This window comes from Podarcis tiliguerta, assembly GCF_965153285.1.
Source record: "Podarcis tiliguerta genome assembly, chromosome: 9".
Classification (NCBI taxonomy): Eukaryota; Metazoa; Chordata; class Lepidosauria; order Squamata; family Lacertidae; genus Podarcis; species Podarcis tiliguerta.
This window is the reverse complement of record NC_139542.1, coordinates 20,644,351-20,672,205: the sequence shown is the minus strand read 5'-3', so window position 1 is coordinate 20,672,205 and position 27,855 is coordinate 20,644,351. Positions and strand designations below refer to the sequence as shown.

Here is a 27,855-nt window from a genome sequence, read left to right as displayed (position 1 = left end):
CTCACATGAGAGCACGGTGCCCAAAAATGCACAGGAGCGCAGCCTGGAAGATGCACAGCTGGTTTTGCTCTGGGACATGTTGGAGAGTATGTGGCACCATTCACATAAGAAAAACTACCACCAAGATATCAACATTTTCAAAAGTAGGGGGTCCATGGATTGGCTGTTGAAAAAACATGGGGTGCACAGTAATTAGCTAATAGGGAACCACTGTTCTAGAAAGGACATGAAAGGATATGACAAGTGAAAGGAAACAACAAAAAGCTCCAAGAGCCAGACTTTCATCACTTAAACTCTTATAGTTTTGATTAAAATGGCAACTCTTCATAACTGGACTCTGTCATGTGCCTTGTGATCCTGTTCCTATTCCCAGGTGCTCTTGTAAACCCCAAATTTGACTGTAACAACAACCTTCCAGTTCATGCTTGTAAAATGCCCCATGTTGCGTCATAAATATTTTTTACCGAGCAGACGTGACAAATATATGAGAGAGCACAGACTGAAATTTCTCATGAAACAAGACTTTATTACCCACAAAAATCATATATATCTAGGCCTAGGAACTGTGCCTTCTGCTCAATATAATTATTCCCCTGGTGGCTTGAAAATGAGGGTATCATGAATGTGGAGGCAGCTTCTGTTCAATGTAATTAGTTCCCCCAGCTCCTTGCATTGTGAAAAGTGCAGCTGTTAAGCCATAGTGAATGCTAAATGAAGGTAATTTCCATTATAGATTGCATGGTAAAGATGCGCCATGTTCACTTCTGTCACAGCCGACTATTACAATGCATAAATAAATTCTACTGCTCCAGTGATGGCCTTAAATCCTAAACCACGCTGTCTGGTACACCGTGTTGTCATGAATGGGGTATTTCTTCCTGCATCATACGGTAAATAATGCCAATTAACTCCACATATAAGGAAGCAGCAGTGTTTCCAAAACCAAGCATCAGAAATACAAGCAGAACCAAAACACACAAAATATACTCGGAAGCCATGTTGTTCAATAGCCCTGGTCTCTCAGGGTAGATGCCTGTTTCGGATGTTATCCAGGAGATTTTGGGCCTCTTGGAGTCCATGACCAGCAGCTACATTCAGAAGCTTTTCTACATCCCTGGAAGATATGCAATCATTATCAGATAAACAGGCAGACAGAGAGGAGAAATGAGAACAGTGTGGGAATAGGTATTTTTGTGCTTGCGTCACTTCTTCATTATCTATACATTTGCAGTGGTGCCCATTGGTGTGTCCGATGCCGGGGAAAAAAGGTAAAGACTGGTGCAGATCTGCATAACATTTGCACATGCTATTGTATACAATGCAAATTAAGAAATAACAAGCAGAATTTAAACAAAAATAATAATACACCTCACCAGAGTGAAGAGCAAGACTGTGACCAAAGTAACAGTAGGTGCATGCCTGCTTAGTCTGCTGTGGGGAGCTACTTGTTGATGGGCAACTTGAAGCTCCCTCCTGGGACTCAGCTAGATTGGTAAACAAAAAGTGTTGTACATGCAATATAACACCGTGACACCAGATGGCGCTGTGAAGTCCCGTCTTTCCCTACCGGGTTTCCCCGTTAGGGTTGCCATATTTTGAAGAGCAAAAAAGAGGAGACCTTTGCCAACTTCCTCTTTTAATTATGAATCTCTGTGATGACTCTCATCATGAAAAAGAGAACGTGTCCTGGAAAAAGAGGACATAGGGCAACCCTACCTTAAATTTACAATGTGCTTAATTGAAACACTTCTTTGATGTGTCTAGATCCAGCCCTGCTCTCCCTTCTTGGGGTTCTTTATCTTTAAGTCACACTTGGACTGAACAGCACTTCAAAGAGAGACAAGGAACCTTGTTCAGCTCAAGGGCTGCATTCCCATCTGGCTAGTTTTCTGGGGGACACATCCTGGCAGTGGACAGAGGCAAAAGTAGATGAATTGTAATCTTTGTGCTATAGGCTATGCATACTCACGCCCCCATTCTGTCCTGTATCCAGACAGAGAAGAAGCGCAATGAGAATTTAAGGAAACTTTCTAGTCAGGGAAAGACAAGGAGGGTTGGTCAAGAACATGTTCATGGAGAAGGGAGAACTTTGATTGACTATTGCCCTAGCAGCGGAAAGAAATGAAACATACCCCTCTTCAAGGATAGTTGTCATGTTCTTCAGTTTCCCCACAGCCAGGTTGAAAGAGGAGTGTGGGTGGCCTTGCTCTGCTGCTTGTCTGAAAGAGAGAAGACGAAGGAAAGAGGCTCCAAATTAGGGTCAACATGGTGACCAGGTCAGACAAACTTGCAGAATGTGGAACCTTCCAACATTTCGCTGATGAAACGGGGGCATGCTTGAAACACCTTTACTGCCACACCAGAGACACCAACTTGTGAGGGAGATTGGGGGAGAATTCTGGGAACTGTAGTTTACCCCTCTCAGAACTAGAATCCCCAAACCCTTAACCAACTATAGGTCCCAGAATTCTTGGGGGTGGGGTGGGGGCTTTAAACATATGTGTGTTACGCATCCATACCTAGCTAGGCCCAAAGATCCCACACCAGAATATGAGGTAAATTAAGTGCAGGCAGTATAAGTCCAAAGAAATCTTACGGTAACCATGTGTCCTATTTTACAGAGACTAGACCTCCATTTTGAAGCCCTGATAGAGAACAGCCCTTTATTTGAAGGCATCCTCAATTTGAGGACTGTCCAGTCCAAGTCTAATTTGCAGTTAAGGAACCATAAAAGAAGAGAGTAGAAGCCTTCAAGTTGCCCATCCACAGTCAGGAGTGCCTGGTCAACAGACTGAGCAGGCACAACAAGTCACCTAGAGTCTTCTGTACTGTAATGAGATGTATTGTATTTTTATTTAAATCATGGTAATTATTTCTAAATTTGCGTCTATACTTATAAATTACCATGTGCAAACTGACGTCCTCCTTTGTCCTCTTCTTTTTGGCTATACAAATCTGTTTTGGCAATGCATAACTGGCCACCCTAAAAAAAACCCTGTCCCATCTGGACTTCCTGCTGGCGTGGGACCTTCAAACCGCTCTCCAGATGGCTATAAGCTCAATTACTACAGCTAGAATAAATTATTCTCATCGATTACTTCTTCATATCAAGGTGCTTAATGGAGAAACATTTAGGAAGCATGTTGAAGAGATAGGTTGAGCATGCCCAACTGCGGGATTTAGCAGAGGAAGGGCGATCAAGGACAAAGGGATTTAGCTACTATCCATGGCTACTGGACACGTTGGCTATGTTCTACCTCCCATATGCCTTTGAATCCCAGATTCTGGGAGTCGCAGGTGAGGAAAGTGCTGTTGCACTCAGGTTGAGTTTGCAGGCTTTCCAAGGCCATCTGGTTGACCACTGTTAGAACAGAGTGTGAGGCAAAATGGGCCTTTGGTCTGATCCAGCTGAGCTCTTCTTATGTTCTTAAATTCAGCAGGTGTTAGTGGTACCATCAAGGCAGGGCTTTGGGGCAGATGTCCAGGATTGAGCAGGAGGACCTCCAAATGCAGGAATGGCTTGACACATCAAAATGTATGTGAGGGAAACCCTCTTAAGACTATTTCATAGAATCACAGGATTGTAGAGTTGGAAGGCACCACAAGGGCCATCTAGTTCAACCCACTGCAATGCAGGAATCCTTTGCTCAAGGTGGGGCTTGAACCCATGGCCCTGAGGTTAAGGATCTCATGCTCTACCAACTGAGCTATCCCATGGATAGCTATCCCAGACCCAGAGGCTAAAATTACCTAATTGCAATATCGGCAGGTACAGCCATTTAATTCTTACTTCTTCTTCACGAGATGCACTTGCCCACGTTACAGTATCTACAAAGAACTGTTAAATGCTCAGGAGCCCTTTGCTTTTGGCCATCCCAATGGAGATGGCTGTTGGTTGTTGGAATTGAGCCCTCAGATCCCTCACTATGCCTTTTCATAAACAGGGGAGTTTTAGAAACCAAAATACCAGGAAATGGTTACTTTGCTGTTCCTCCCATTGGCCCTGGAACTCTGGACAGCTATGGATTTATTTATTTTTAATAAATAGCCAAGCAGGCACTGCAAACTTCCAACAGTTTGACTTCAGCACCAAAGGTTCACTTCTCCATTGTCTCCTGAGACAGACGGATGCCAACAACAACAATAGAACGAATCATTACCCGCTTCTCACCTGAACCACTGCATGGCTTTCTCTTCATTCTTTTCCACACCAGCTCCTAGCAATGAGGCAAAGTCACAATCAATATGGTTGCTAACTTTTTTTTACTGGTCCTTTCTACTGCAATGTTAAGGGCAGCTTGGTTTACAGACCTTAGTAGACGGTGGTGATACTGAAGATCTCCATGCTTTGAAAAACTTGGCTTTGCTCATTTCCACAAGTTGCCATTAAAGCAACAAGCCAGACCATCAGTTGACAACTTCACAATACAGGCCTGTTAGGTGAGAAGCCTACCCCTATTATCCAAAATATTGAGGGCAGCTATCACAGTGGCTGAAAATACAGAGGTGGAACCAGGATGTACCTGTGATCCTGCTGTGTAACAGCTGCCGCAAGCCCACACATTCAGCCTAATATGTGAAAGAGTCCATGTACACTCAGAGATCTTCCATCTAATCAAGAAGCCCAGATTATTTTATCTAATGTTTCCCAACATTCTTGTTCTCTATTTGGTGCAAAAAAAAGAAGTTCAAGTTCAGTCATGGGTAGCCTAGATCTGTGTGAACAGGACAGGATCCTGCACTAATGTCCTTTTCACAAATTCAATGGTTGCTAATTGGGCACAGAAGTCATCTGATGGCGACCAAAGTTAAATATTACCTTTTAGGTATCTCTGTCCCACAATGTGCTGGGCACTGGGGTACCCTAGATGAGCATACATGTGAGCCACATGGAAATGGAAGTTCTCATAACACAGCATGATGTAAAGCAGAAGAAAGATGGAACCAATGATAGCCACCAGCTGTAAAGAAAGAAGAAAGGACTGAGAGGTTTGCTAGCAGTCTTTTTAGACCAAAGACCACTAATCCCCAAGCTTGTTACCGTAGAAATGTTTCTCTTCCTCCCTCTGTCTCACAGTCATTCTCCTTTCACTCTTTCTTCTATCCTGGGTGTGTACACACACCATATATTTTAACCCCCCCCCAAAAAAATCCTGTAAACTGTAGCAAGCTACAGTTTCTAGCAATAGGTGCTAGAAATTATAGGTTTGTGAGGTGCAAGCTACAGTTCCCAGCATTCCTTGGGTGCTTTAAAAGTATGGGGTGTGCGGCGCCCGTTTCCTCCCCTCTTTGTTTCTTCTTTAAAAGCATACTGTTACATGCCACCCCAATCTCTGAGTGTTGCGAGATTCCAGGGGTCCAGGGTTTGTGTTTCCTTTGGGAATGAGGCACAGCGGAGACAGTGATGTCTTTATGATATATGGTTTATTTACACTTATATACAACCTGAACCTATGATGGACGGGCTCCCAGGATTACACTCTAAGAGGGTTCTGGCTCTTCTGTTTCTGCAAGCCTCAGAAACAAACAGAAATCAAACATGCTCCAAAATGTGGCTGTGGCCCTCTCACCAGCTTTCTGACTTTAACAAACTGAAAAGATTTTCCTCCAGCTCACATCAAGCAAAAGCTGCTAACCTGAAGCTCCACTGCTGGCCTTTGTTTTTCTAGCTAACCCTGATCTCAACCCCTACCCCTACCCCTCCACATCCAGCAGAGAGTGTTTGCCTTCTTGATGGCTTTCCTGATGGGTCACCACCCTGTCTTTGTTTGCTTAATGACTTGGCCATTATCAGGCTGGACATGGGAAGCTAAGTGTGGCTATTAAGAGTGTGCTTTCCAGTTTAACTCTCCAGGCACTGATTACATTCTAACAGTTACTAAATCTAGAAATTATGAGTGCCTGACACTCACAAACTCTGACACCCGAAACTACTAACAAAACAGTCCACAAACGGGATAACAGGGGCTCTCAATGAGCAGTTATTACCCACCTAATTCCACCTGGAAGGGCACTTTGAAAGAGATGGTTAAATTTTGGACAGCTCCATGCAGGAGAAGGTAGTCCTTTATTAACTCCCTTAGTCCCCAGCCATTTAGGGCTTTGAAGGTTAAGACCAGCATTTTGATTTGAGCCTGGAAACAAAATGGTATGATTCACTGTACTGTATATGAATTTGGATCTCCATGGTATTCTAAAGACCTTCTGCGGGAGAGCTCAGTCGGAAGAGCATGAGACTCTTAATCTCAGGGTTGTGCAAAACGATTCTTGTATTGCAGTGGGTTGGACTAGATGACCCTTCATGGTCCCTTCCAACCATACAATTCTATGATTCTGCAATGGCTGGCTGCTTCTTTGGATGCCAATGGGATTGTGATCTTCATCCAGAGCCGCTACTTGTTGCATCCAATAAGAGATCATTTAGGACAATGGAATTCATTTTAAGAAAGCAATTTAGGAGATACTGCCATGGCTAGAACACTAGTTATTGTGGACTTTTTAGTTCTTAATAAATGGTTTCAGTTCTTAATAAATGGTTTTCTAATATGCCCGGATGGATGGACGTCTCTTTAGTTGGGTTATTGCAATTCCCCACTTCTATGTGATGAATGAGGAGCACAGACTTCTTTTGTCTAGGTCACTGATTGGCCAGCTTATCAGCATATTTGCAGGCCGTGGCTGACAATTTATGCAAAGCAAACAGTATCAAACCTAAGAAATCTCTGCCTTTCACAATGGACTCAAATTGCTGTTAGACAGCTCCTTCTTAGATAAAGCCCATCTAAGTCCTTTAAACATGACAAATGTGCTTTTATCATAGGGCACACAGATGTTTTCAATGACAAGCTGTTACAAAGGGTAATGGATCACCCTGTCCGAAGCAAAAGGTGGGTACCACTTTGAATGAGGCTTTAGAAAATAGGACCCTTGCAGCCTTGATATGCAATGATTGTTTCTCCTCTACCTGTTGATTTCCTGACTAAAAGTGCTTGATGCCTTTAAATGTGTTCATTCCGGATGTAGCTTAATGAGAGCTATTTTTCTTTTTGCTATCTTTGTTGTCAGGAGGCAGGTTCTATTTGCAGCATTTGAAAAATAAATAAGAAGCAGGAAGCAGGAAAACAGAGATATGTATCAGCAATGAGAAAGTTGAGAGGGGACATGGGAATCTGCCTTAAACCAACTTAGACTATTGGCCCATCTAATCCAGCATTTGTCTACTGTTATGGATTATTGGTGAAATATTCTGTGGAATTAGCCTTGCACTGGTCTCATGGGAGTAGCATTTCCTGAAGCCTGGAGCAAGATGGCAGAAAACCATTCCGTTGAAGAAGAAAGACCGTAGCTCAGTTGAGGAGCACAGGCTTTGCAAGGTTCAATTCCCGGCATGTGCAAGTAAGGTCTGGGAAAACCTCCTGTCCGAGATTCTGAAAAGCCTCTGCCATTTAGTGTAGCCAACATGGTGCCCCTCCAAATATGGACTACAACTCCCATCATCCCTGACCATTGGCCATACTGACTGGGGTTGGCGGCAGTTGTAGACCAAAACATCTGGGTGGCATCAAATTGTCTAGGCAGTTTAGATAGACAGGCAGTACAGTGGGTACCTTAGGTTAAGTACTTAATTCGTTCGGGAGGTCCGTTCTTAACCTGAAACTGTTCTTAACCTGAAGCACCACTTTAGCTAATGGGGCCTCCCGCTGCTGCCACGCCACCAGAGCACAATTTCTGTTCTCATCCTGAAGCAAAGTTCTTAACCCGAGGTACTATTTCTGGGTCAGCTGAGTCTGTAACCTGAAGCGTATGTAACCCGAGGTACCACTGTATTTCTATGAACAAGAAGGGTTGGACTCTGGAGTTTCTCAGCTACACAGTGGCTGGCGTCATCACCACCATCTTTACTGCTGTTGTTGGTTGCATTACTACTACTGATACGTTCATTGTGCTGGGCACTTACAGCGGAACAATAAGAAGACAGATCCCTGCCTCGTGTTGCTTTACTGTCTAAAATTCATAGTGTAATAGCAGCGTACCGGCAGGGATACAGCGAGTCTGTTGCTCTCATCCAATGTACTAACACTAAACTCATTCACCGTGTCAATCCTTATGCAGCCAAAATGGCAACATTCCTACATAAGGGAAAGCAGGAAGCAGGATCGGGGGAACCCAGAGATTTGCAGAAGTTCAAAAAAAATTCAGAAATATAAACCCTTTAAAGGGAGAGGGAAGAAAAGCCAAAAGCAGTCCAACGAAGACTGAGTGTACCCATTTGGCATGGAATATTGACTGCTGGGGTGGGCAGGGGGAGAGAAAACAGGGTTGGGGGAGGTGAAATGGAATGGAGTGTCCTGGGACAGGGCATAGCTGGCTGGCCTGGGGGGGGGGGGAATCTTGAACAGGTCCATGCTGCAACAATTTGTTGCAGGTCCCACTTATGCATCCTTTGATGCATCCCTGCCACCTGTGACAAATAATAATCATGGCTATCCTTTCTGCCTTTGAGCAGAGATGTCCTGGAAAGTGAACCACAGCCCCAAGTCCCCATCCCTGGTCACTCACCTCCCATCTGCTCCACTCAGAAAGAGAGGTTTTCTTAATCCTCTGGTGAAGAGGAGCCTCCCAGATCTCCTCCGGACCTGCCTGGCTCCTTCTTGTCGCTTTCCTCTGCATTGTAGCCGCTTTCATGCCCCTGCTTCCTCTCGCATGCTTCTTGCTAGCCAGTTTTTTACTCCAGCGAAGGACAGCCTGCTTCATTCCCCTCCTCCGGATCCCATTCACAGTTTGCGCTCAAGCCCAGATCTTCCCGTCAGCGGGCAGGTGCTCAGTGTGGCTTCTACCTCTGATTTATGGGCAGCAAGAAAAAGAGAAACATGCACTGCTCGTGGAAGCAAAAAAAGGGGGGAACAGTTTTCCTTTTGTATGGGTTCATTGCTTTTTCTTCCTTGCTTTGGCTGCATGGTAGACAGAAATTCAACAGATGCAGCTTTCAACAACATATAGTGATGTGGGGGATAAGCCAGCAATCCCACCTTAACAGAAAGAGGGGAATGGTGACTTTTCCTTTAGGGAGCTTCTCAACAGCTCATATTTCAAAAACAAAAAAGTTCATGTTAAGCTTCTCGGCTTCTCTCTGATTTGAGTGGCCATTATGCTATGAACTTTTTTAAAAAAGCATTTTTGACCCCTATGTTTTCAGCTCATTTCACAACATATAGGTAAAGGTAAAGGGACCCCTGACCATTAGGTCCAGTCGTGGCCGACTCTGGGGTTGTGGCACTCATCTCACTTTATTGGCCGAGGGAGCTGGCTTACAGCTTCCGGGTCATGTGGCCAGCATGACTAAGCCTCTTCTGGCAAACCAGAGCAGCACACAGAAACGCCGTTTACCTTCCCACCAGAGTGGTACCTATTTATCTACTTGCACTTTGATGTACTTTCGAACTGATAGGTTGGCAGGAGCAGGGAGCGAGCAACAGGAGCTCACCCCGTCGCAGGGATTCGAACCGCCAACCTTCTGATCGGCAACCTTCTGATCCTGGGCTCTGTGGTTTAACCCACAGCGCCACCCGCATCCTCTTAACATATAGGTTTCATATATAATTCTGAGTTTCTTGTTAGCAATGGAGATCTCGCTGCTAAGAAAACTGGAGCAAAAAACTATGTTCCTAATAAGTAAAAATAATCTGTTTTTGCTGGGATAGCTCAGTCGGTAGAGCATGAGACTCTTAATGTTAGCGTTGTGGGCTTGAGCTCCACATTGGGCAAAAGATCCCTGCATTGCAGGGGGTTGGACTAGATGACCCTCGTGGTCCCTTCCAAATCTACAATTCTATGGTTTTATGACCCTTCAGAGGAAAAGAGAGGAACGTAGAAAGCTGCTTTAAGTAGAGTCGGACCACTTGCCCATCAAATGTTGATAAACCAAACAGAATCAGTTGGCTCCATCTGCCATCGCCTCCAGTGTCTTTTTTAATCTTGTGTTTTTATGCTGTGAACCTCCCTGAGATCTACGGATGAAGGGTGGTATACAAATTTAATTAATAATAGTAATAATATTATACAAATGTACTTGTCTGCAGTTCTTATCTACCAATTTGTGCACTCATTCTACTGTTTATCATCATCATCATCATTCAATATGCTATAGCTCAATTGCTGACAGAAGTAATACCAGTCAGCAAATTACGCCCACTCTAACGCATCACACTGCACTGGGCCGGCCCACTGGAAATTGATGGGTGGATTGTAGCCTATATTTTGCCCTCTGATGATTGAGTGGCCATGTTAGAAGCAGTGATAAAGAGCCATCCTTATACCATGCTGCCATCGTGTGGTCATATTAGCTTTTATTGCTACAATTTCGAGTGTTTTAAAGAAAATGGAATCCATTTTAGCTAGCATTTCCAGAGACAATCAGCTAACTAATACAGCACACTTGGGAAATTCTACACCCTGGTCCAGATAAGGAGCTCCATGTGTGGCAGAGTGGACATGCATCCTAAAGGACAGTAATCTGTTTTGAAGGGCTGTCAGAGGACAGTTCTTTATTTCAAGGCATCCTGTCTGGTTCAAAGATAAAGAGCCATAAGAAATAAGAACAGAGATTTTTCAATTGCCCATCATATAACCTCCAAGTGTCCCTTTTTTCCTGGGACAGTCCCAGAATTACAAAAGCCACCCCGGTTTCAGATTTGATCCTGGAATGTCACCAGTGCTGCCACCGGCACTTGTCCTGAGTAACTGTGGTGGTGACAGTGGCAAACGCAAGGGAGTATCTAGTTGCTTCTCCATGGCCTCTCGATGGCTATTGCTGCCAGTCTCCTCCCTTGGGCAGCTCATAGCAACTGCTGGAGAGCAGGTAAGGAGGAAAGGCTCCCACGCCACGTGTGACACGCCAGGGCAGGGCCCCCGTGGGCAGAAAGAAAGGGGGAGCAGAGCAGAGTGCAATGTGTCTTGATTTTTTAAAAAATGCTTTGTGCATCTGCATCTAATCTTGCCCTTTCTAAATGTAGTTATTGGTGTGTGCTATTCTTTTGGTAAAGCCACCAAATCTATTGGTTGCTGCAGCTCAGACTGTATGGCTCTTACAAGCCACTGTTGAGTTCCTAGACCAACAACTCAGGAACTTTCACTGCTGTAAGCAAGTCAAGTTTTACTGTCTGTGCAACTTGTTCTAAATGCTAAATGGGTAAACACATGAACCTGATCTTTGGAGAGTTTGTAAGGAAACCATTTTTAACTTACCAAATGTGTAGTCTTTTTCTATGCTAGGGGAAGAGGAGGATTCTGGAAGAAACTTTAAAGGGCATATTTTAAAGGTCTAACAGTCTATATTTCCACACTTCACATTGCTGCATATTTTGTCATTTTAAGCCTCTGCTGAGATTCTCTCACTAAAGAGTACTTGCCTCAAACTTTGATCTTGGTGTCCAAGAATTTATTTTTCCTTGAACCAACAGTAATGAGATCAGGCAACCCTGCCCATCAGTCAAAGTGGCCTACGGGTGGGCGTGGTGGTTGAGCCAGCCTGCTAGGCTGTAAATGTTCCCCGTGCTGTTATACGACTCTATATGGCTTGCCAGCATTATTTAACTGTTATGTTCACAATTCCAGTTGAATGGAAAGCTTGGTGTGCTGCAAGCCTGGAAAAAAATAGGATTTCTGTGCAGACTATTTTATTCCAAATGCCTCTCTGTGATTTTCCATATGCCCACCATGCCTCAAACAGAAATCTGAAACCAACCTCCTTTGACTCTTAACTGCTGTTACCAGTTGGGTGGGCCCACACCTTATACCTACTATTTCCATTGTTCTCATGTTAATTGATAAAATTCCCTGTTCATCAAGTTATTTTCCTTGGGGGAAATCACATGCTTAGTAGAGGAAAATAGTGGGTGACTATGAGTAGCTAATTAGGTTGGGTCTAGCGTGCAGACCCAATTTAAAGAGCTGTTTCTGGCTGGATGTAAGAAAAGCCAATTTAATTTATCTAGATTTGAGATTAATTTGGTCATTCTCTTTTGACTCCAGCTTTCTCTAAACAACTTGGCAACTTGGCTCTCCTTTCAGAAATATGCAGTTTGGCACTGTAAGGTAACTAGATGTAAAGGAAGAAAGGGGCCCTGAAGGTTGTGCAGGAAAAGGCAGGACATTGCTGGAATTCATTCTAACCTCAGTGTTCATAAATTACCTTTGTGTTCTAGTAAAAAACAAAAAAAAGAACATACAGTAGCTGAGACAAGATGAAGGTTGTGTGTGTTAAAGTGGACTACGTGAAAAAATTGTAGGGCTAGCGTGCTGCAATACTAGAAAGCTGCAATACTAAGACCCATTCAGTACGGAAGAATTTGACTTTGGAGTAAGTGAGTGACCTTGGATTCAGTGAAATGTGTAAACTCAAGATAAAGAAAGCTACCCATGTGCAGTGTCCTACTTAAGAAGCTAGGAAAAGCAAAGCTGGACTAGACAAAACATCTAAGTCCGGCATCCTGTTCACACAGTGGTGAACCAAACATCATGTGACTGTTTTGATTATATGTAAGCCACTCTGGGAACTGTTTTGGTTGAAGAGTGGGGTACAAATGCTCTAAAATAAATAAATAAAAATAAGCCTGCAAGCAGAGCTGAGCATTACAGTCCTCTCTCCCTACTTGTGTTTCTCAGCAATAGGTATTTAGAGACATACTGCCACCAACACTGGAGGTAATATATATGGCTAGCATCCACTCATTTTTCCTCCTTCTCCAGAGAAACTGATGTGTGATTCACAAAGGGTATAGAAAACGTTTGTTGTCCAACTCTGTGTTTACTCAAAAGTAGGTGCCACTGTATTCAAGGGGCTTGCACATAAATGAACATAGGAAACCATCAGAGCTGGAAGCATGTCACAATCTTCATTTGTAATTGTGACCTTGAAAGTTGGGTATTAAGAAAGCTTATAGCTCTGAGCTAACGCCTTTGTAGGAGGAAGAGAGAAGACAAGGCAGATTCATGAGAAGCTCTCCTTTTCCGTATAAACTGAAAGTTGCTCTTAGTAAGTACTCTTGGGGTGGATATTTGGCATGGGCTGTTCATGCAGATGCCAACAGAAATATGCCAACAGTTTCTAATTACTGGACTATGTCACACAATTGGATTGCACAAGGGCCACCACCCCCATTTTGTGACTCCTTATGTTTTAAGTGCTGCAGGTTTGACCCACAGTATTGGAAAGACACTGGAAGAAAATCATGAATGGCTCACTGATTACTGTGCTCACTTCACAAATGCACTCAAGTTTTTCTATCCACTTCATCCATGCAATTCATAATTTTATAAATTGAAATACTTTACACGAGCGCCTCCTACTCAGCTCTCTTAGTCTTAATTCCCCTCCTTTACTGACGCACACCCACCAAACCCGAAAGTCAGTTGCCCCGTTGTTATCTTTTCATTCAGCAGCCTAACAAGCTCACTGATAGAAGCTGTTCTTTACCCTGTTGGTGCGACTAATCATGCTTCTGTATCTTCTGCCTGAGGGCAGGAAATCAAGAAAGTGCTGGCCAGGGTGTGAATCATCCCTGAGAATCTTCCTCTCTCCTGAGACGTTCTTCTGCTATTTCATCCAGCGGATTCACAGGACAGCTCATAATATCTTGTGCTGCATTCACCATAGGTACTTCCTATCAGTTGTTGTCAAACCAGCGTACCACACCATGATGCAGTATGAAAAGAAATCCTACCTGATTTGACCTATATATCATGACAAATTAGATGCAAATTCCTTTTAGTGCACTGGAGAAAAATTCAGTTCAGGCTTTACTGGAGAATCCACATGATGGTGTACGCAGGTGAGGAACTCAAGGCCCTCCATGTCTTCCTGGCTGACTGTCCATGGCTCAATGATAGAGCATCTGATCTGCATGCTGAAGATCCCAGATTCAATTTCTGGCATCCACAGGTGGGCCAGGAATACCACTGCTAGCCAATGCCTACTGGGGATAGCTAACGCGGTATCCTCCAGATATTGTGGATCATCATTCTTGACCATTAGCCATGCTGGCTGGAGCTGATGGGAGCTGCAATCCAGCATCATATGGAAGGCTCCAGCATGGTTATCTTAGGTGTGGACAGCACTGAGGAAGAGGGAAGCAACGAACAGACTCAGTATAAGGAAGCTTCCAATATTTCATCATGATCCTAGAAAGAAAAGAGAGGTCAGGTTTGCAGTTCTGGTAGCAACCTAGAATGCAGATTTCAACAAACTGTTTGAGCATACAAGTTGCAAAAGGGGCTGATCCCACTGTGGAATACCTACTCCCTTAATTTTCTCCATCTAAAAACGGTGGCATTGCACAGAAAATTTCCCAGGGAAAGAGAATCTCAGTGTGTGCATGCGTTTCTGCTGGGCATACTTTGCTGTTGTTGGGGGTTCTGTTGGGCCTCCTTTGTGGTTATTGTTATTATTATTATTAATTAAAAAGCATGTACCAACCTTCATTAAAAGCTCTAACTTTTTTTTTAAAATGCTAATTATGGTTTCTAACCAATCTGTCCATGAAATCCAGCTTTTGTGCCACTTGCCTGAAAAGCTCAAATTGCATCTTTCCCGTTTGTTTATTAACTTTCTATACCGCCCTTTGGCTGAGGATCCTTGGGCGCTTTTAAAAACACAAAGGGTGTCGTTAGGCTGAAGGGTGGCTTTAAAATCACCAACAGGAAACCTCTTTCGACTGGTTCCCACCCTGTTCCCGTGGGGTGGGGCTAAAGGAAAGAACCCAAGCCCTGGGCGAAGGCGAGACCACTCGCTCCGCGGGGCCTCGGCCACCTCCTCCCGCCTCAGACGACCAACAGCGTTTCAACAGGCGAGCCGCTCTCAATGCGGGCGGAGTTCGAATGGGCGGCTCGACACGAGGTGCTCCGAACAAGCGGCCTGGTTCCCGCCCCGCTTTCCCATTGGCCCTCCCGGAGCGCAGAGGCGCCCGCCCCTTCGCCGCGATTGGCCGGCTTCGCGATCCGGGTTCCCGGATGCGGGGACGTTGGAGTCGGGTATAAAGGGATCGTGGAAGGCGGGAGTGGACGCAGTTTTGAATTGGAAGCCGCCGCCGAAGAACGGCGTCCATTGAGCTCCCTTCAACGTCTGTGAAGCGCCTTCCAGGAGGAGAAGCAGTACTCGTTCGAGATGGTGTGTAGAGCCGCGGACGAGGGGAAAAGGGTGGCTGAGGAGAGGGAGGCGGGCTTGTTCGCAGTAGGCACGAGCGCGCGCCTCAGCCTTGAGGGGGGGGGGAGAGTTGTTGCCGCCGCGAGGCGAACGTTGGGGACTCGAGACCCGCTTAGGTGAACGTACGTCTCTCGCGCTACCAACGGTTCTCTTTAGCATACCCGCCTGTTGAGGGAGAGCTGTGAGGGGAAAATAGATAAGGAAAAGGGGCGCGGTCACAGACATAGCGGACGGGTATGAGGTTCCTTCCGAGGCGCATGCGCCGCGCAGCCGGCTCGTTGCGGTGACTGGCGCATGCGCGTTGAATCGGCGACTGGCGTGGGGAGCGGGCTGTACGTGAAACGCGACCACATATGCGCATGCGCGGGCTGCTACTACTGTAGTTGGCTGTGAGATTTCCCTGCCGCCCTATTTCTCTTTCAACAGCCGGGAAAGTAAAGCACGTGGTTCTAGGGGTGGTAGATACGACCAGTATTGATTCTTCCACACTTTTGTGCACTAGGCTGGCGGCAAAGCTGGGAAAGACTCTGGCAAGACTAAGACCAAAACAGTGTCCCGTTCGCAAAGGGCTGGCTTACAGGTATGTATGTGCAGGAGGGTTAAAGTAGATGATCTCGTGTGGGGGTTATTATGTTTTGACACATTCTGCAATGGAGGGAGCGTCCGTGCTTCACTTCCCTACTGCACACTTAATGGATAGGCTGGCTTCTAGATATTCCCATGAAAATATGGAGAGCTGTGTTAGCGTCATCTGTTAAAGATTAATTTTGAGGCTTTTAAGATTGGGTCTCCTGCCAACCTAGCAGTTCGAAAGTACGTCAAAGTGCAGATAAATAGGTGCCGCTCCGGCGGGAAGGTAAGCGGCGTTTCCGTGTGCTGCTCTGGTTTGCCAGAAGCGGCTTAGTCATGCTGGCGACATGACCTGGAAGCTGTACGCCAGCTCCCTCGGCCAATAAAGCGAGATGAGCGCCGCAGCCCCAACGTCGGCCATGACTGGACCTAATGTTCAGGGGTCCCTTTATCTTTTTAACATTGGGTATGAAACTACTGGTATTTCTTTGGGCCTTGACTACTTTTCTGTGTGTACAGTTTCCGGTGGGTCGTATTCATCGGCATCTAAAATCAAGGACTACCAGTCATGGACGTGTGGGAGCTACAGCTGCTGTGTATAGTGCTGCTATCTTGGAGTACCTCACAGCTGAGGTAAGAATCTCGAAAGGAGAGAAACCACTCTGCATTGCACATGCACAATAGAATATAGCTTGACTTTTTGTCTTGTTATCCCAATAAAATGCCCCATATTGAAAAGTGCAAAGTAGTAAAATCCTGTAAGTTACTAATCCTGACCACTAAGAGCCCACTGAGGCTGTATGCTTTTGGAAAACATGCTGCTATTATTTAATGCATTTTAAATCTGCTTTTTCAACAAAGATTGGGGCAGTCCACAATGTATTAAAAATCCCAAACTATTAAGCTCAAGGAAACATGATTTGTTTGTCTGAAATTTGCTCATCAGGGATTGTTGTGTACTAGCCCATGCATTGCATGTAGAAGGGTTCAGTCGCCAGCCAGGATTAGGAAGGCTTCTTAAACACAGACCCATTGGTGTTGAGTCTACACCAGCCTAGTGTTCTCCAGATACTGTGGATTACAAATATCAACCCCATCCAGCACAGGTGACTGATGGGAGTTGCACTCCAAAACATCTGGAGTACACCAGGTTGGCAAAGAGTGGTGTAGGCAACACTAAGCTAGGTAGACAAGTAGTTTCCTTTGTGTAAGGAAGCTTCCTGTTTTTCTTTATAATTTCCTCTGTTAAGGAACATAGGTAACTGAATAATAATAATAATAATAATAACAACAACTACTATTTATACCCCGTCCATCTGGCCGGGCTTCCCCAGCCACTCTGGGCGGCTTCCAAAAAAAAAATTAAAATACTGTAATACATCAAACATTAAAAGCTTCCCTAAACAGGGCTGCCTTCAGATGAAGCCCAACAGTTACTGAATTAGGTAACTGAAGCCCAACAGTTACCATAAGGGCACTTTAACACTCCCCAATACTCTTAACCCTGTGTGATTAGTACTATACTGGACATGTTTGAAACAAGAGGCTTGTTCTCTAGGAGCCATGAAATGTTAAATGTTATTTGGAAAGTGGGAGGGGTGTTTGTAAAGAGATGGGCTAAACTGGAGGAAGCTGTGGCTGACCTGCACCCAGAACTGCTGTTAGACTGAGAATATAATAAACTATTTTCTCAGGTCCCACTTTTAAGGTGTACTTAACAGTAACATCTGTTTCAGGTTCTTGAATTGGCAGGAAATGCATCCAAAGACTTGAAGGTGAAACGAATCACTCCCCGTCACTTGCAGCTTGCAATTAGAGGTGATGAAGAACTGGATTCCCTAATCAAAGCAACAATTGCTGGTGGAGGTAAGTGACAACTTAAGTAACTTAGTCTGCCATCACCACGGTTAGTAATGTGGCTTTGTTTTAATACTTAATAATATAATCGTGTTGGTGATTTCAGCATTTGAATCCATCTTTTTATTTCCTTCCCACAGGTGTAATTCCACATATCCATAAATCTCTGATTGGAAAGAAAGGACAGCAGAAAACAGTGTAAAGAAGGGACATGGGATTCCTTATTAACTTGGGACTCAAATGCTCAGTTGTCCAGTGTTGGTGGATTTCCAGTGGACTGCATCTGTGAAACACTTTTTGCCTTTCTGTAACCTTGAAGCTGGAGCCCATCAAGCTTTCTAACAAACCAAAATTCTATATTTGAAGTCTTAACCTTATTTAAGTGTTACATGGCTTCAGAGAAGCTGTTGTCGTGGTTCTTGACTGTTTTAGATATGTTCGATTTTAATGAAATTCTTGACATTGTTGCTCATTTTTTATGCTTGAAGTTGCTTTACTCAGTTAAAATTTAACTACAAAGGATTGACACAAGCATTTTATGAAATAATTAAAAACTAGAGGTATTAAAACGCTGTTGTGGCTGTCAATCTCTTGTAGTTAAATAAGAATAACCATTCTGACAAGCAGAAACAACAGACCTTATTCCATTCTGGTCAATGAGTTCAATAAATGTTACATTATTACATTTTTTATCATTTTACTCGTGTCTTTAAGAAGTGGAATTGCAATTAATTTGAACTGACTAGTTCCTAACACAGACCAATGTATACGTGTAACCAAAGGAAAGCTAAGGTAAATGTAGGTGCAAAAATCGGACAGCATTGGTTCAGCAATAGCAATTGCTAATCATGTACTGGTAGGTATTTGGTAATTTGTATTTATTGGCAGTTGGCCAATTAACACAGGGAAGTGTTCATGTACAGCATATACTGTAACGGGGAAACAATGAGCGATTCTATTTTGTCTCATAAAGTAGGAATGAATAATTGGCCTCTTAAAGGGGTGATGATGTAGGCAGAACAGCCTGCCACATTTCAAGCAGATTGTTTCCATATACTATCTCCAGAGAACCAACTACTGTACTAGAAGTATTTTACATTTACGTTTACATTTTTTTATTCCAGAGATGGGGCTCTTTAAAGTGAAAAAACTGACCTTTTCTAATTACTCGCCTAATTAGAAACCAGAAGTTTCCGTGCAGTGCTTCCTCCTTACTCTTCTGGGTTTCCCAAAGTTAGGTCTCCAGTAGTTTTTGGACTACAGTTCCTATCATCCCTGACCACTGGTCCTGCTAGCTATGGATTATGGAAGTTGTCCAAAAACAGCTGGAGACACAACTTTGGGAAACCCTAAACACAGTAAATGTTGAAGGGGAGATTCCTGTCCCAGCATCACCATTGCATTCTGTCCTCCAACACCCCCACTGGTCCGTTTTGGACTCCTTGGATTTCTTAGGGTCTTTCTAAGAGATTTGTATTTCTGGGAAGCTTTGCCTCCTGGAGTGGATTGTGCAAGTTTAGCTACATGTGAGTTTGGGGGCCTACTAAAGCAAAGAAAATAAAACATTTGAGTGCACTTGAGTGACATTTGGCTTAAGGAGCCTGTATGCAGCTGAAAAGCAGGTGCAGGATGATGAATATTAGTGATTTATTACACTCCACCATGAGGCACCAGGGTGGGTTACAGCAATTTAAAAACAGCAATAAATCCATGTAGATAAAGGTGTGAGTTGGAGTCCAACATCTGGAGGGCCACGATTTCCCAATCCCTGTTGCACATCCTAAAAAACTAGATGTGGTCCTCTTAACATCTCACATCTCCTAAAACCACAGCTTTGGGTCTAATACACCACAAGTATATAATACTGTAAGGTACACCCAGAAAAAGCAACCTGAAGTGTACTGAGGTGAGGAGCAGGCGGGGAACTTGCCCCCGGAGCCCGCCGGGGTTGGGCTGCGTCCCCTACTGGCCGCTCGGGGAAGCCGCGCTCGCGTCGTGGCATTTGGGAGGCGAGAGCTCCTTTCGGCTGCGCCTGCGCAAAGCGATCCTCGCGGCCGGTCACGGAGCCTGTCCCCGGAAGCGAGAGCGGCGGCGGTGCTGGGCCCGGCCGGCTCCGGTGCGTCGAGCAAGCGGCCTTAAGCCGACGTCGCTGACTGGAGCAGCGGAAGGCGATGCAGCGGAGGGCGCCCGCCGCCGCCGGCAGCGGCCCCAGAGGCGCGGAGTGAGGCGGCCCACGGCAAGGCCCCGGCGAGCCCCCCTCTCGCCAACCCCGCCACCCCCGGCCTCCTCAGCGCCCCGGCGGCGCTCGCCCGCCCGCCCGGCTGGCCCCGTCAGGCGCCTTTTCCCTGCGCTGCGGCGGGCGGAGGCGGAGGAAGGACAGGCCCATGGAAGGGAATCGCGACGAGGCGGAGAAATGCATCGAGATCGCCCGCGAGGCCCTGGAGGCCGGCAACCGGGAGCGGGCGCTGCGCTTCCTCAACAAGGCCCAGAAGCTCTACCCGACCGAGACAGCCAAAGGTGAGCGCGGGGCGCCCGACCGAGAGGAACCCCCCCCCCCGGCGGGGCTATGGCCGACGCTGCGCGCCTCCCTCTGAAAGGTGGCCCTTGTATCTCGAGAGCGCCCTTGGGATCCTAGCATGGCCTCCCTTCACGGGCAGGTGTCGGGAGTCTAGAAGGAGAGAAAAAATGGGGGGGGGGCTATAAGGAAGTGTCGTACAAACTCCGTCGCCTCATCTCTGGTGTCTGGCCTTTCTCAGCTTTGGGCCCCCAGCCCATTAATGATCCTATTCCTGAAGCTGCTGCTGAAAACACAACGGATCCTAATGAAAGACGCTTGGACACTATTGGGCATGCCAACAACCCTTTTTTTTTTTTGCACTTTCCATTTAAAATATATAAACATTTTTGGGAAACATCAGTGATGGGTGAAGCTCTTTGGTTAGATTTGAAGTCAACTTGGTAATTTTGAGGTTTATTGGTTAACTTTTTTGGGGGGGAGACCTCCTGAGAGTTCCATGGTGGATTCAGTATTATAGAATCATAGAATTGTAGAGTTGGGACAGACTACAGGGGTCATCTAGTCCAGCCCCCGGCCATGCAGGAATCTTTTGCCCAATGTCAGGCTGAAACTCATGACCCTGAGATTAAGAGTCTCATGCCCATCACCCTGTTCCACTGATCCTGCTAACTAGAGATCATAGGATCATAGAATCTTAAGAGTTGGAAGGGACCCCAAGGGTCATCGAGTCCAATCTCCTGTAATGCGGAAACCTTAGCTAAAGCATCCATGACAGATTGCCATCCAACCTCTGTTTAAAAACTTCCAAGGGAGGAGAGTTCACCACCTCTTGTGGGAGTGAGTTCCACTGCTGAACAGCTCTTACTGTCAGGAAGGTTTTTTGAATGTTTAGTCGGATGTTTAGTGGTCCCCAGAATTGGACACAGTATTCCAAGTGTGGTCTGACTAAGGCAGAATAGAGTGGTACTATTACTTCCCTTGATCTGGACACTATATCTCTCTTGATGCAGCCTAGAATAGCATTAGATTTTTTTGCTGCTGCATCACACTGTTGACTCATGTTAAGCTTGTGGTCCACCAAGACCCCTAGATCCTTTTCACATATACTGCTAGTAAGCCAGGTGTCCCCCATCCTATATTTGTGCCTCTGGTTCTTCCTGCCAAAATGCAGAACCTTACATTTGTCCCTATTGAAATTCATCTTGTTAGCTTGTGCCCAGTACTTCAATCAGTCATTTTGAATTCTGATTCCTGTGGCATTAGCTACCTCTCCCAGTTTGGTGCCATCTGCAAATTTGATGAGCATCCCCTCAATTCCTTCATCCAATTCATTTATAAAGACATTGAACAAGAACTGACCCAGAACAGAACCCTGCAGCACCCCACTTGTCACTTTTTTCTAGGATGACAAGGAACCATTGATGAGTACTCTTTGGGTTTGTTCAGTTAATCAGCTACAAATCCACCTAACGGTTACCTCATTCAACTCACATTTTATCAGCTTCCTCATGAGAATATCATGGGGGACTTTGTCAAAAGCCTTACTGAAATAAGATACAGTATGTCCACAGCATTTCCCTGATCCACCAAGTTTGTAGTTCCAAAACAAAACAAAAAAAAAATCAGTTTGGTCTGGCATGACTTATTTTTGAGAAACCCATGCTGGGTCTTAGTAATCACAGCATCCTTTTCTAAATGCTCACAGGCCGACTGTTGAATTATCTGTTCTAGGACCTTTCCTGGTATCAATGTCAAGCTCACTGGTTGGTCAACCTGGGTCTTCCTTTCCCCCCTTTTTGAAGATGGGGACAACATTTGCCCGCCTCCGATCTGTAGGGACCTCACCTGTTCTCCAAGAATTCTCAAAGATAATAGACAAAGGCTTTGAAATTACATCCTTTAGTAGCCTTGGATGCAGCTCATCAGGCCCTGGAGATTTGAATTCGTTTGAAGTAGCTAGGTGTTCCCTTACTACCTCTTTTCCTATCTTGGGCTGCAGCTCCCTCCTTACATCATTTATTATGTTATCACCAGGTTGGGCATCACTTTCCATTTGGGTGAAAACAGAGGCAAAGTAGGTGTTGAGTAGTTCCGCCTTTTCTCGGTCACCCAATTGCATTTCTCTGTATTCCCCATGCAGAGGACCTTCCATTTGCTTGTTCTTCCTCTTACTTCAGACATAGCCAAAAAAACCTTTATTATTATTTTTAACCTCTCTTGTAAGCTTGAGCTCATTCTGAGCTTTAGCCAGCCTGACCTTCCCCCTGCAACTGTTGGCTACTCATGTATACTCCTCCTTTGTGATTTCCCCTTTCTTCCATTTCTTATACATGCCCTTCTTAACTCTCCTCTCATCTGTAAGCTCCTTATGCAGCCACACCAGTTTCCTTAGATGCCTCCCACTTTTCTTTCTTGTTGGTATTGTCTGCATTTGGGCCTTGAATATTTCTCCTTTTAGAAACTTCCATCCTTCTTGGACTCCCTTCTCATTAAGTATTTCTGACCATGGGATCACACCCAGTAGCTGCCTCAGCTTTTTGAAATTGGCCTTCTTAAAGTCCAGAGTACGTGTCCAACTACACTCAGTTTTCTCATGTCATTTTATACATTTATTAGTAACAATGAATGGATACCAATTGCAAATACAGTATTAGGCAAGTCTGGAAGCTTCACACTTTTGCTGTATTCACTAAATAAAAGTACAATAAACATGCTAAATTTGATCACTCTCTAGGGTATCAGAAACTTTTTCCATTACAAGTTACCCTTGCCAAAAAAAATATATCTAAAAAACTCACACCACTGCTTCTAAACCTGCAAAGCTATGCTTAAAGCATGTGGGCAAGAAAGATGGAGGCTGGGTAGAATTTCATGGTTGATGAAACTAAAATCATGTTATAAATAAGCAAATATATCTTGGGAAAAATCTAGGTCACCCTTTTTAAAGTTTCTACAAAAGCCCAGGATATACATGTAAGTTCATGGAAACCTGAACTTGCTTACTGCCACACTTAAAACTGATCCTCTGCCAGCAAGCTAGAGTTAAGAAACTAGAAATTTATAAACATTTCTCAGTGCCCTCCTGGAAACAGATTCCCTGGGATCCCCTTACAAAAAGTCAAAACCAGCTAAACCAGACCACCCAGCTACAATGCTATGCACACTTACCTAAGGCTAAAGGCCAATGAACTCAGTGGCACTTGAATAATCCTGCATAGGATTGCACTACACAACTGGTTTGTTTGTTGTGTAGATATACCCCAAAGATCAAGTTTCTAAAATTTCAACAGGTACAACTCACGTATTACCAAGTGTTTTTCCAACAAGACTACATACTTTTTTGCTTTTTACAATAGCAAAAAGAAAGAACGAACTGAGACAATGGTGCTGGCTCCAGTTAGCTTAGGCCATATGTATAACAAGAAAAGGGGGAGGGAGTTGCAAATATACTGAGGCACTTTTAATACAGTTCAGCGCTAACTAAGTCGATACTGAAGTAAGACCTGTGAAATTTAATTACAGCTACTCCCTACTAATTGTGGCTAGAATCATCCCTGCTAATTATCCTATAGAAGTTACGAAACATGACAACGGGATTTCTATAGCAAGGGAGTAGCCAGTTCAAAGGTTGCCTCACTAGGTAACTTTAGGTGAACTCACTAGGTAACTAGGCAACTGAGTCTCTGAGCTACTTTACAGAGTTGCTGTTGTAATCCATCAATGAAATAATGGGCATGAAACATGTTGAAACTTATTTACAAATACTACATAATATCATCATCAGGATTGGTTTCAGGATATGGGGACACTGGTGGCAACTGCTAACCACTGGGTGAGGTGGAAATTGGAGAGCCAAACTCATGCTCCATTTTTTCCATAGAAAACTGAAGTGCTGGATTTTTTTCTTCTGGAAGATTTCCCACGTGAACATCACTGGCTTGCTTCTTTTAAAGTAAAACCGTAGATTCTCAGGAAACTGAATTTATTGAATGTCAGATTCCTACATATGATTGTGGAAATGTTCTCAGCCCTTAATCTTTTATGCTAAGCCTGCCCTCCAATTTTCCATTTCCTTGTTTCACTACTTAGCTATTCCCCATGCCCAAATTATTTCCTGTACGCTGTAGACTGCACAATTGTCCCAAGTTCCCTTTTATTCAAGCCAGTTTCCAACTGCTAAAAGCATAGGAGGACTTGAAATCTGGTTAAACTGTGGAATCAAGGCTGGATATTTGAAATACAAAAGTGAAGAGATGGTAATGTTTTGAAATTATCATTCCCTCCACAGTTTAGAGCTTTTTTGGGATCATACAAATCTTGAAGTACCTGAGGTACCTGAGATACCTGCTACACATTACTCACTTAGCCTAATCTAGGCTGATCTGTGACGAAACCCAGTATATGAAAGTACAAACAGCATTGCTAATATATGTTGGCTCTGATAAACCTCATTTCAAATACCTGGTTATATTTCAGGTCACACTACGTGTACCCTGGTAATCTGGTGTGAAGGTAGCATGTTCAAAAATATATGTGGGTTTCAGAGCAATTTGTATCGTCATTGCCCTGGACCAGTACATATATTACTTGAAGATTCTTCTGCAAATAATAAAAGTAACATTATTATTATTATTATTATTATTATTATTTACATTTGTTAGTTACATTTTGCAAAAAAGAAAGAAAAAAGTTTCAAAACAACTTAACAAGATGAAATATAACAGTTAAAAACAATTTAACTTAGAAAATTTAAAACAGTATATAATACAAAGTACCTAAAGTGCTCATCCAATAACACACTACAGTAATGGCAAATCCTATGCACCCCATTAAAAGATAAGCACCACTGTAGTGACTGGCTTTGTTGCCAAAAGCCTGAGTAAATAAAAAGATCTTGGGCTGGCACTTAAAAACTGATAATGATGGTGCCAGGCACTTTTCCCTGGGGAGAGCATTACACGTATGGGAGACCACTTCTGAAAATGTCTTGTTTCATGTGGCTCCCTCTGTATCTCACTCAAGTAAGGTGCATGGAGAAGGATCTCTGATGAAGACCACAGGGTCTGTGCTATTTCATACAGGGAGAGGTGGTCCTGAGCTGCATAGGGTTTTATAGATAAAATGTTGTCCTTAAGGCTTTCCAAACTATACTTCCTGTGGATGTCATGTTTTGAATAGCAGTATATACAAGTTTATAACTGGCATGGACCTAATATTAAAGATGAAGGTAATGAACTGTATATTTTAAAAGCACAAATAAGACGTAGCAGTAAATGCTGTTGTAGAATGTACACCTAGCTGAGCTCTGTTTTATTCAGAGATTCTCCAACAAGTATGATCCAGCTGAAACATATTGCCAGATATTTTGTAAAACCCTTGCAGCATTCCATGTCTCCAGTATCTCAGATAAGCCAGATCAGTTCACCTGGGTGTGCAGTGTTAGCATGTCACATACCTAGCAGCAGAGGTCTGCAGGGCTGTGAAATGTTCCATGTCTAAGTTCTTGCACTCTTAGCGTCATGTTTAAATTGAACCCTATAATTAAAAACCTGAGGAGTGGGGAGTTCAGTTTAAATTTTTCAAAAGAGCAGATTTACCTGAATAATTTAAGGGAATGGTGTGTGTTTACGTTCCCTTCTGAAAGCATCTATAGTATTCTAGGCCAGGCACGTACAGTGGTACCTCGAGTTACAAACACTTTGGGTTACAAACTCTGCTAACCCAGAAGTAGTACCTTGGATTGAGAACTTTGCCTCAGGATGAAAATTTCACGACGACGGCATCGGGAGGGCCCATTAGCAAAAGCACGCTTCAGGTTAAGAATGGTTTCGGGTTAAGAATGGACCGAATGAATCTCGTAACCCAAGGTACCACTGTATATGTGGCACTATATGTCCTTTTTAGGTAAAATCCTAAAAAAAGTTCAACAACTTTGGAGTAAACTTCAATCCCCTGTTCTAGGCCAACCCAAAGGCCTGATGCTAGTCCGTGGGAGTTGCTCTTGTTTATACTGCTGTTTACTTCAGTAGATATAAAAGCAGTAGTGCAAATTGCAGTAAGCAGTGAAACTGGATCTTTGCAGCACATGTAACATTATCATAGCCCTTCTTCAAATCCAAATTTGTAGTCTTCACCAGCCATAAGAGCTGCAACCATGGCAAATAATCAAATCAACCTAGGCACACCTAGTTTTTGCAAATTCAGTTTAAAGTAAACACTAAAGAATTACTCCTAAGTAAGTTTCACAGAAATTCACTTTAATTACGGAATTTGTCTTAATTAAGGAAATCTGCCTGAATATCTGGATGAGGGATGTCATAGGGCAGAGATGGTGAGCCAGTGTTGCAAAGGCACTTGCAGCAGCCCACCAGCTCTCTTTCAGATGGAGGTATCTTTTCTGCCTCTGGCGTAATGCAGTTCTTAGTAGGCCTTTGTGTTTGGGAAACAGGGGAGTGCTTAGAGTAGACCTTCTAGGAGTGGCTCCATGCCAGAGGGAGAAGAGGCATCATTGTAAGTAAGTCGGGGCTTCCAATCACAACACTAGGCTGTGGAGGAGAGGTTCCTCTTGTAGCCCAGCACTATGATGCTCTTCAGAGACGGCTATCTCTGAAGAACAGAGACAGTGCTTTTATTCCCTCTTGGAGTGCTAGGCTGATCAGCAGAAAGGAGGGGTGTGCTGCTTGAATGTTTCTGCCTGCCTCTGAATGTACCTATGTGTGTGGTGACTGTGTGCATGTGAGTGTGCAGTGGCATGCAGTCCTTGATGAGGACGGTGATTATACTACAGTATAAAAATTTATTGCACACCCTTCACTCGAAGTTCCCAGAGCAGGTTACTGCAATTAAAACACAATATTAAAAATAGTTTTAACCAACCTTCAATGTGGTTTTGGGGCTGTAAAATGTTAGCCAACCTCTTCTTACAGGACGTTGGCCCTCAAAATGTCAGGTAAACTTGTATCACTTTATTTATATTTATTTTAATTCATTTAAGTCTGTTCTTGGAAGGAAGAATGACTTTCGATGTCACTTTAAGCCAGTGGTGTTTCAGTTAGTTTGACTACTTTCTTACAGAGGTAGTTTGCATGCTTAAGACTGATGGGACTTCAGCAAATATTTTGCTTGCAATCTTTGATTCCCTAGAGGGACCTGTTAAGGGACTGTATAGCACCTGTAGGCCTATTTGTTCCTGATTTATTTGTGCCTTCTTTGGGAGCAGAAGGATCTGTTCTTCTAAACAGCTGGTATTTTTGTTTTGTGCTTTGAGAAGCCCAGGCTGGGTTTTTTTTGTGGTTTTTTTTTTTTTTTTTTTTGGTGTTTCCTTTAGGCATGATATGTCCATATGTACTGAAGAGTTTTTGGAGGCAGAGAGTTCTGAGGGATAAATTCAATTTATTTACTAATGGACGGACTTCCGGTTCAGCGCGATCGCAACGCAAGCGGGGATTTTTCAAGCGGAAAATCCCGTGTTTTTCGGAGACAAAAAGGGGGTTTCACAGGGCGCAGTGGCCCCCCGAAAAGTACCTGGAGGGTGTCCAGATACACTGGTTCCCGCACAGCCGAAACGCGGACCTCCTGGCCGTCAGGTAACTCCCGTAAGGGAGCGAAGAGCACAGCGGGGGGAAGCGCGGGCGGAGGGAAGCCATAACTATCTCCGGAAAACGAAGCCCCGAGCTTGCAGGGAGAGCGCTGGATTCTCTTAAAAAAAGAA

General features: G+C 44.2%; 3 protein-coding genes across 14 annotated transcripts in view; 2 read left to right on the top strand and 1 right to left on the bottom strand.

The window, feature by feature from the left end:
- Positions 1 to 505: 505 nt before the first annotated feature.
- On the bottom strand, positions 506 to 15,450 carry LOC310685187 (uncharacterized protein). Of its 12 annotated transcripts, none has more exons than XM_083456863.1 (7): positions 15,361 to 15,450; positions 11,245 to 14,178; positions 8,560 to 10,007; positions 4,820 to 4,961; positions 4,172 to 4,217; positions 2,133 to 2,219; positions 506 to 1,114 (listed from the first exon to the last, which is right to left on the bottom strand). In XM_083456863.1, exons 3-7 carry the CDS (start codon positions 8,752 to 8,754, stop codon positions 1,021 to 1,023), a joined length of 564 nt encoding a protein of 187 aa, XP_083312989.1. In that variant the 5' UTR covers positions 8,755 to 10,007; positions 11,245 to 14,178; positions 15,361 to 15,450; the 3' UTR covers positions 506 to 1,020. The 12 variants fall into 12 exon arrangements, with proteins under 12 accessions (XP_083312989.1, XP_083312991.1, XP_083312980.1 ...); XM_083456865.1 differs by having other exon boundaries at positions 11,245 to 14,114; positions 15,361 to 15,446; XM_083456854.1 differs by lacking the exon at positions 15,361 to 15,450 and adding an exon at positions 14,474 to 14,883.
- On the top strand, positions 14,997 to 18,311 carry H2AZ1 (H2A.Z variant histone 1). Its single transcript, XM_083456870.1, has 5 exons — positions 14,997 to 15,163; positions 15,702 to 15,779; positions 16,289 to 16,402; positions 17,506 to 17,635; positions 17,767 to 18,311. Exons 1-5 carry the CDS (start codon positions 15,161 to 15,163, stop codon positions 17,826 to 17,828), a joined length of 387 nt encoding a protein of 128 aa, XP_083312996.1. The 5' UTR covers positions 14,997 to 15,160; the 3' UTR covers positions 17,829 to 18,311.
- A 1,343-nt stretch (positions 18,312 to 19,654) lies between these two features.
- The window catches only part of DNAJB14 (DnaJ heat shock protein family (Hsp40) member B14), a 28,432-nt gene continuing 20,231 nt past the window's right edge, over positions 19,655 to 27,855 (top strand). Inside the window, exon 1 of the mRNA XM_083456816.1 lies at positions 19,655 to 20,143. Within this exon, the coding sequence (XP_083312942.1) occupies positions 20,011 to 20,143 (133 nt within the window). The 5' untranslated portion in view covers positions 19,655 to 20,010. The remainder of the gene's footprint in view (positions 20,144 to 27,855) is intronic.

What these genes read in the sequence shown, in the direction of transcription:
- H2AZ1 (XM_083456870.1), top strand. An exon ending in CGCAAAGGGCTGGCTTACAG is followed by an intron (nt 15,780 to 16,288) that starts GTATGTATGTGC and finishes CTGTGTGTACAG; the next exon opens with TTTCCGGTGGGTCGTATTCA. An exon ending in AGCAACAATTGCTGGTGGAG is followed by an intron (nt 17,636 to 17,766) that starts GTAAGTGACAAC and finishes TCCTTCCCACAG; the next exon opens with GTGTAATTCCACATATCCAT.
- LOC310685187 (XM_083456863.1), bottom strand. Translation starts at nt 8,754, where the DNA reads ATGAAGCAGGCTGTCCTTCGCTGGAGTAAAAAACTGGCTAGCAAGAAG. An exon ending in AAAGCCATGCAGTGGTTCAG is followed by an intron (nt 2,220 to 4,171) that starts GTGAGAAGCGGG and finishes TCTCTCTTTCAG; the next exon opens with ACAAGCAGCAGAGCAAGGCC. An exon ending in ACAACTATCCTTGAAGAGGG is followed by an intron (nt 1,115 to 2,132) that starts GTATGTTTCATT and finishes CATATCTTCCAG; the next exon opens with GGATGTAGAAAAGCTTCTGA.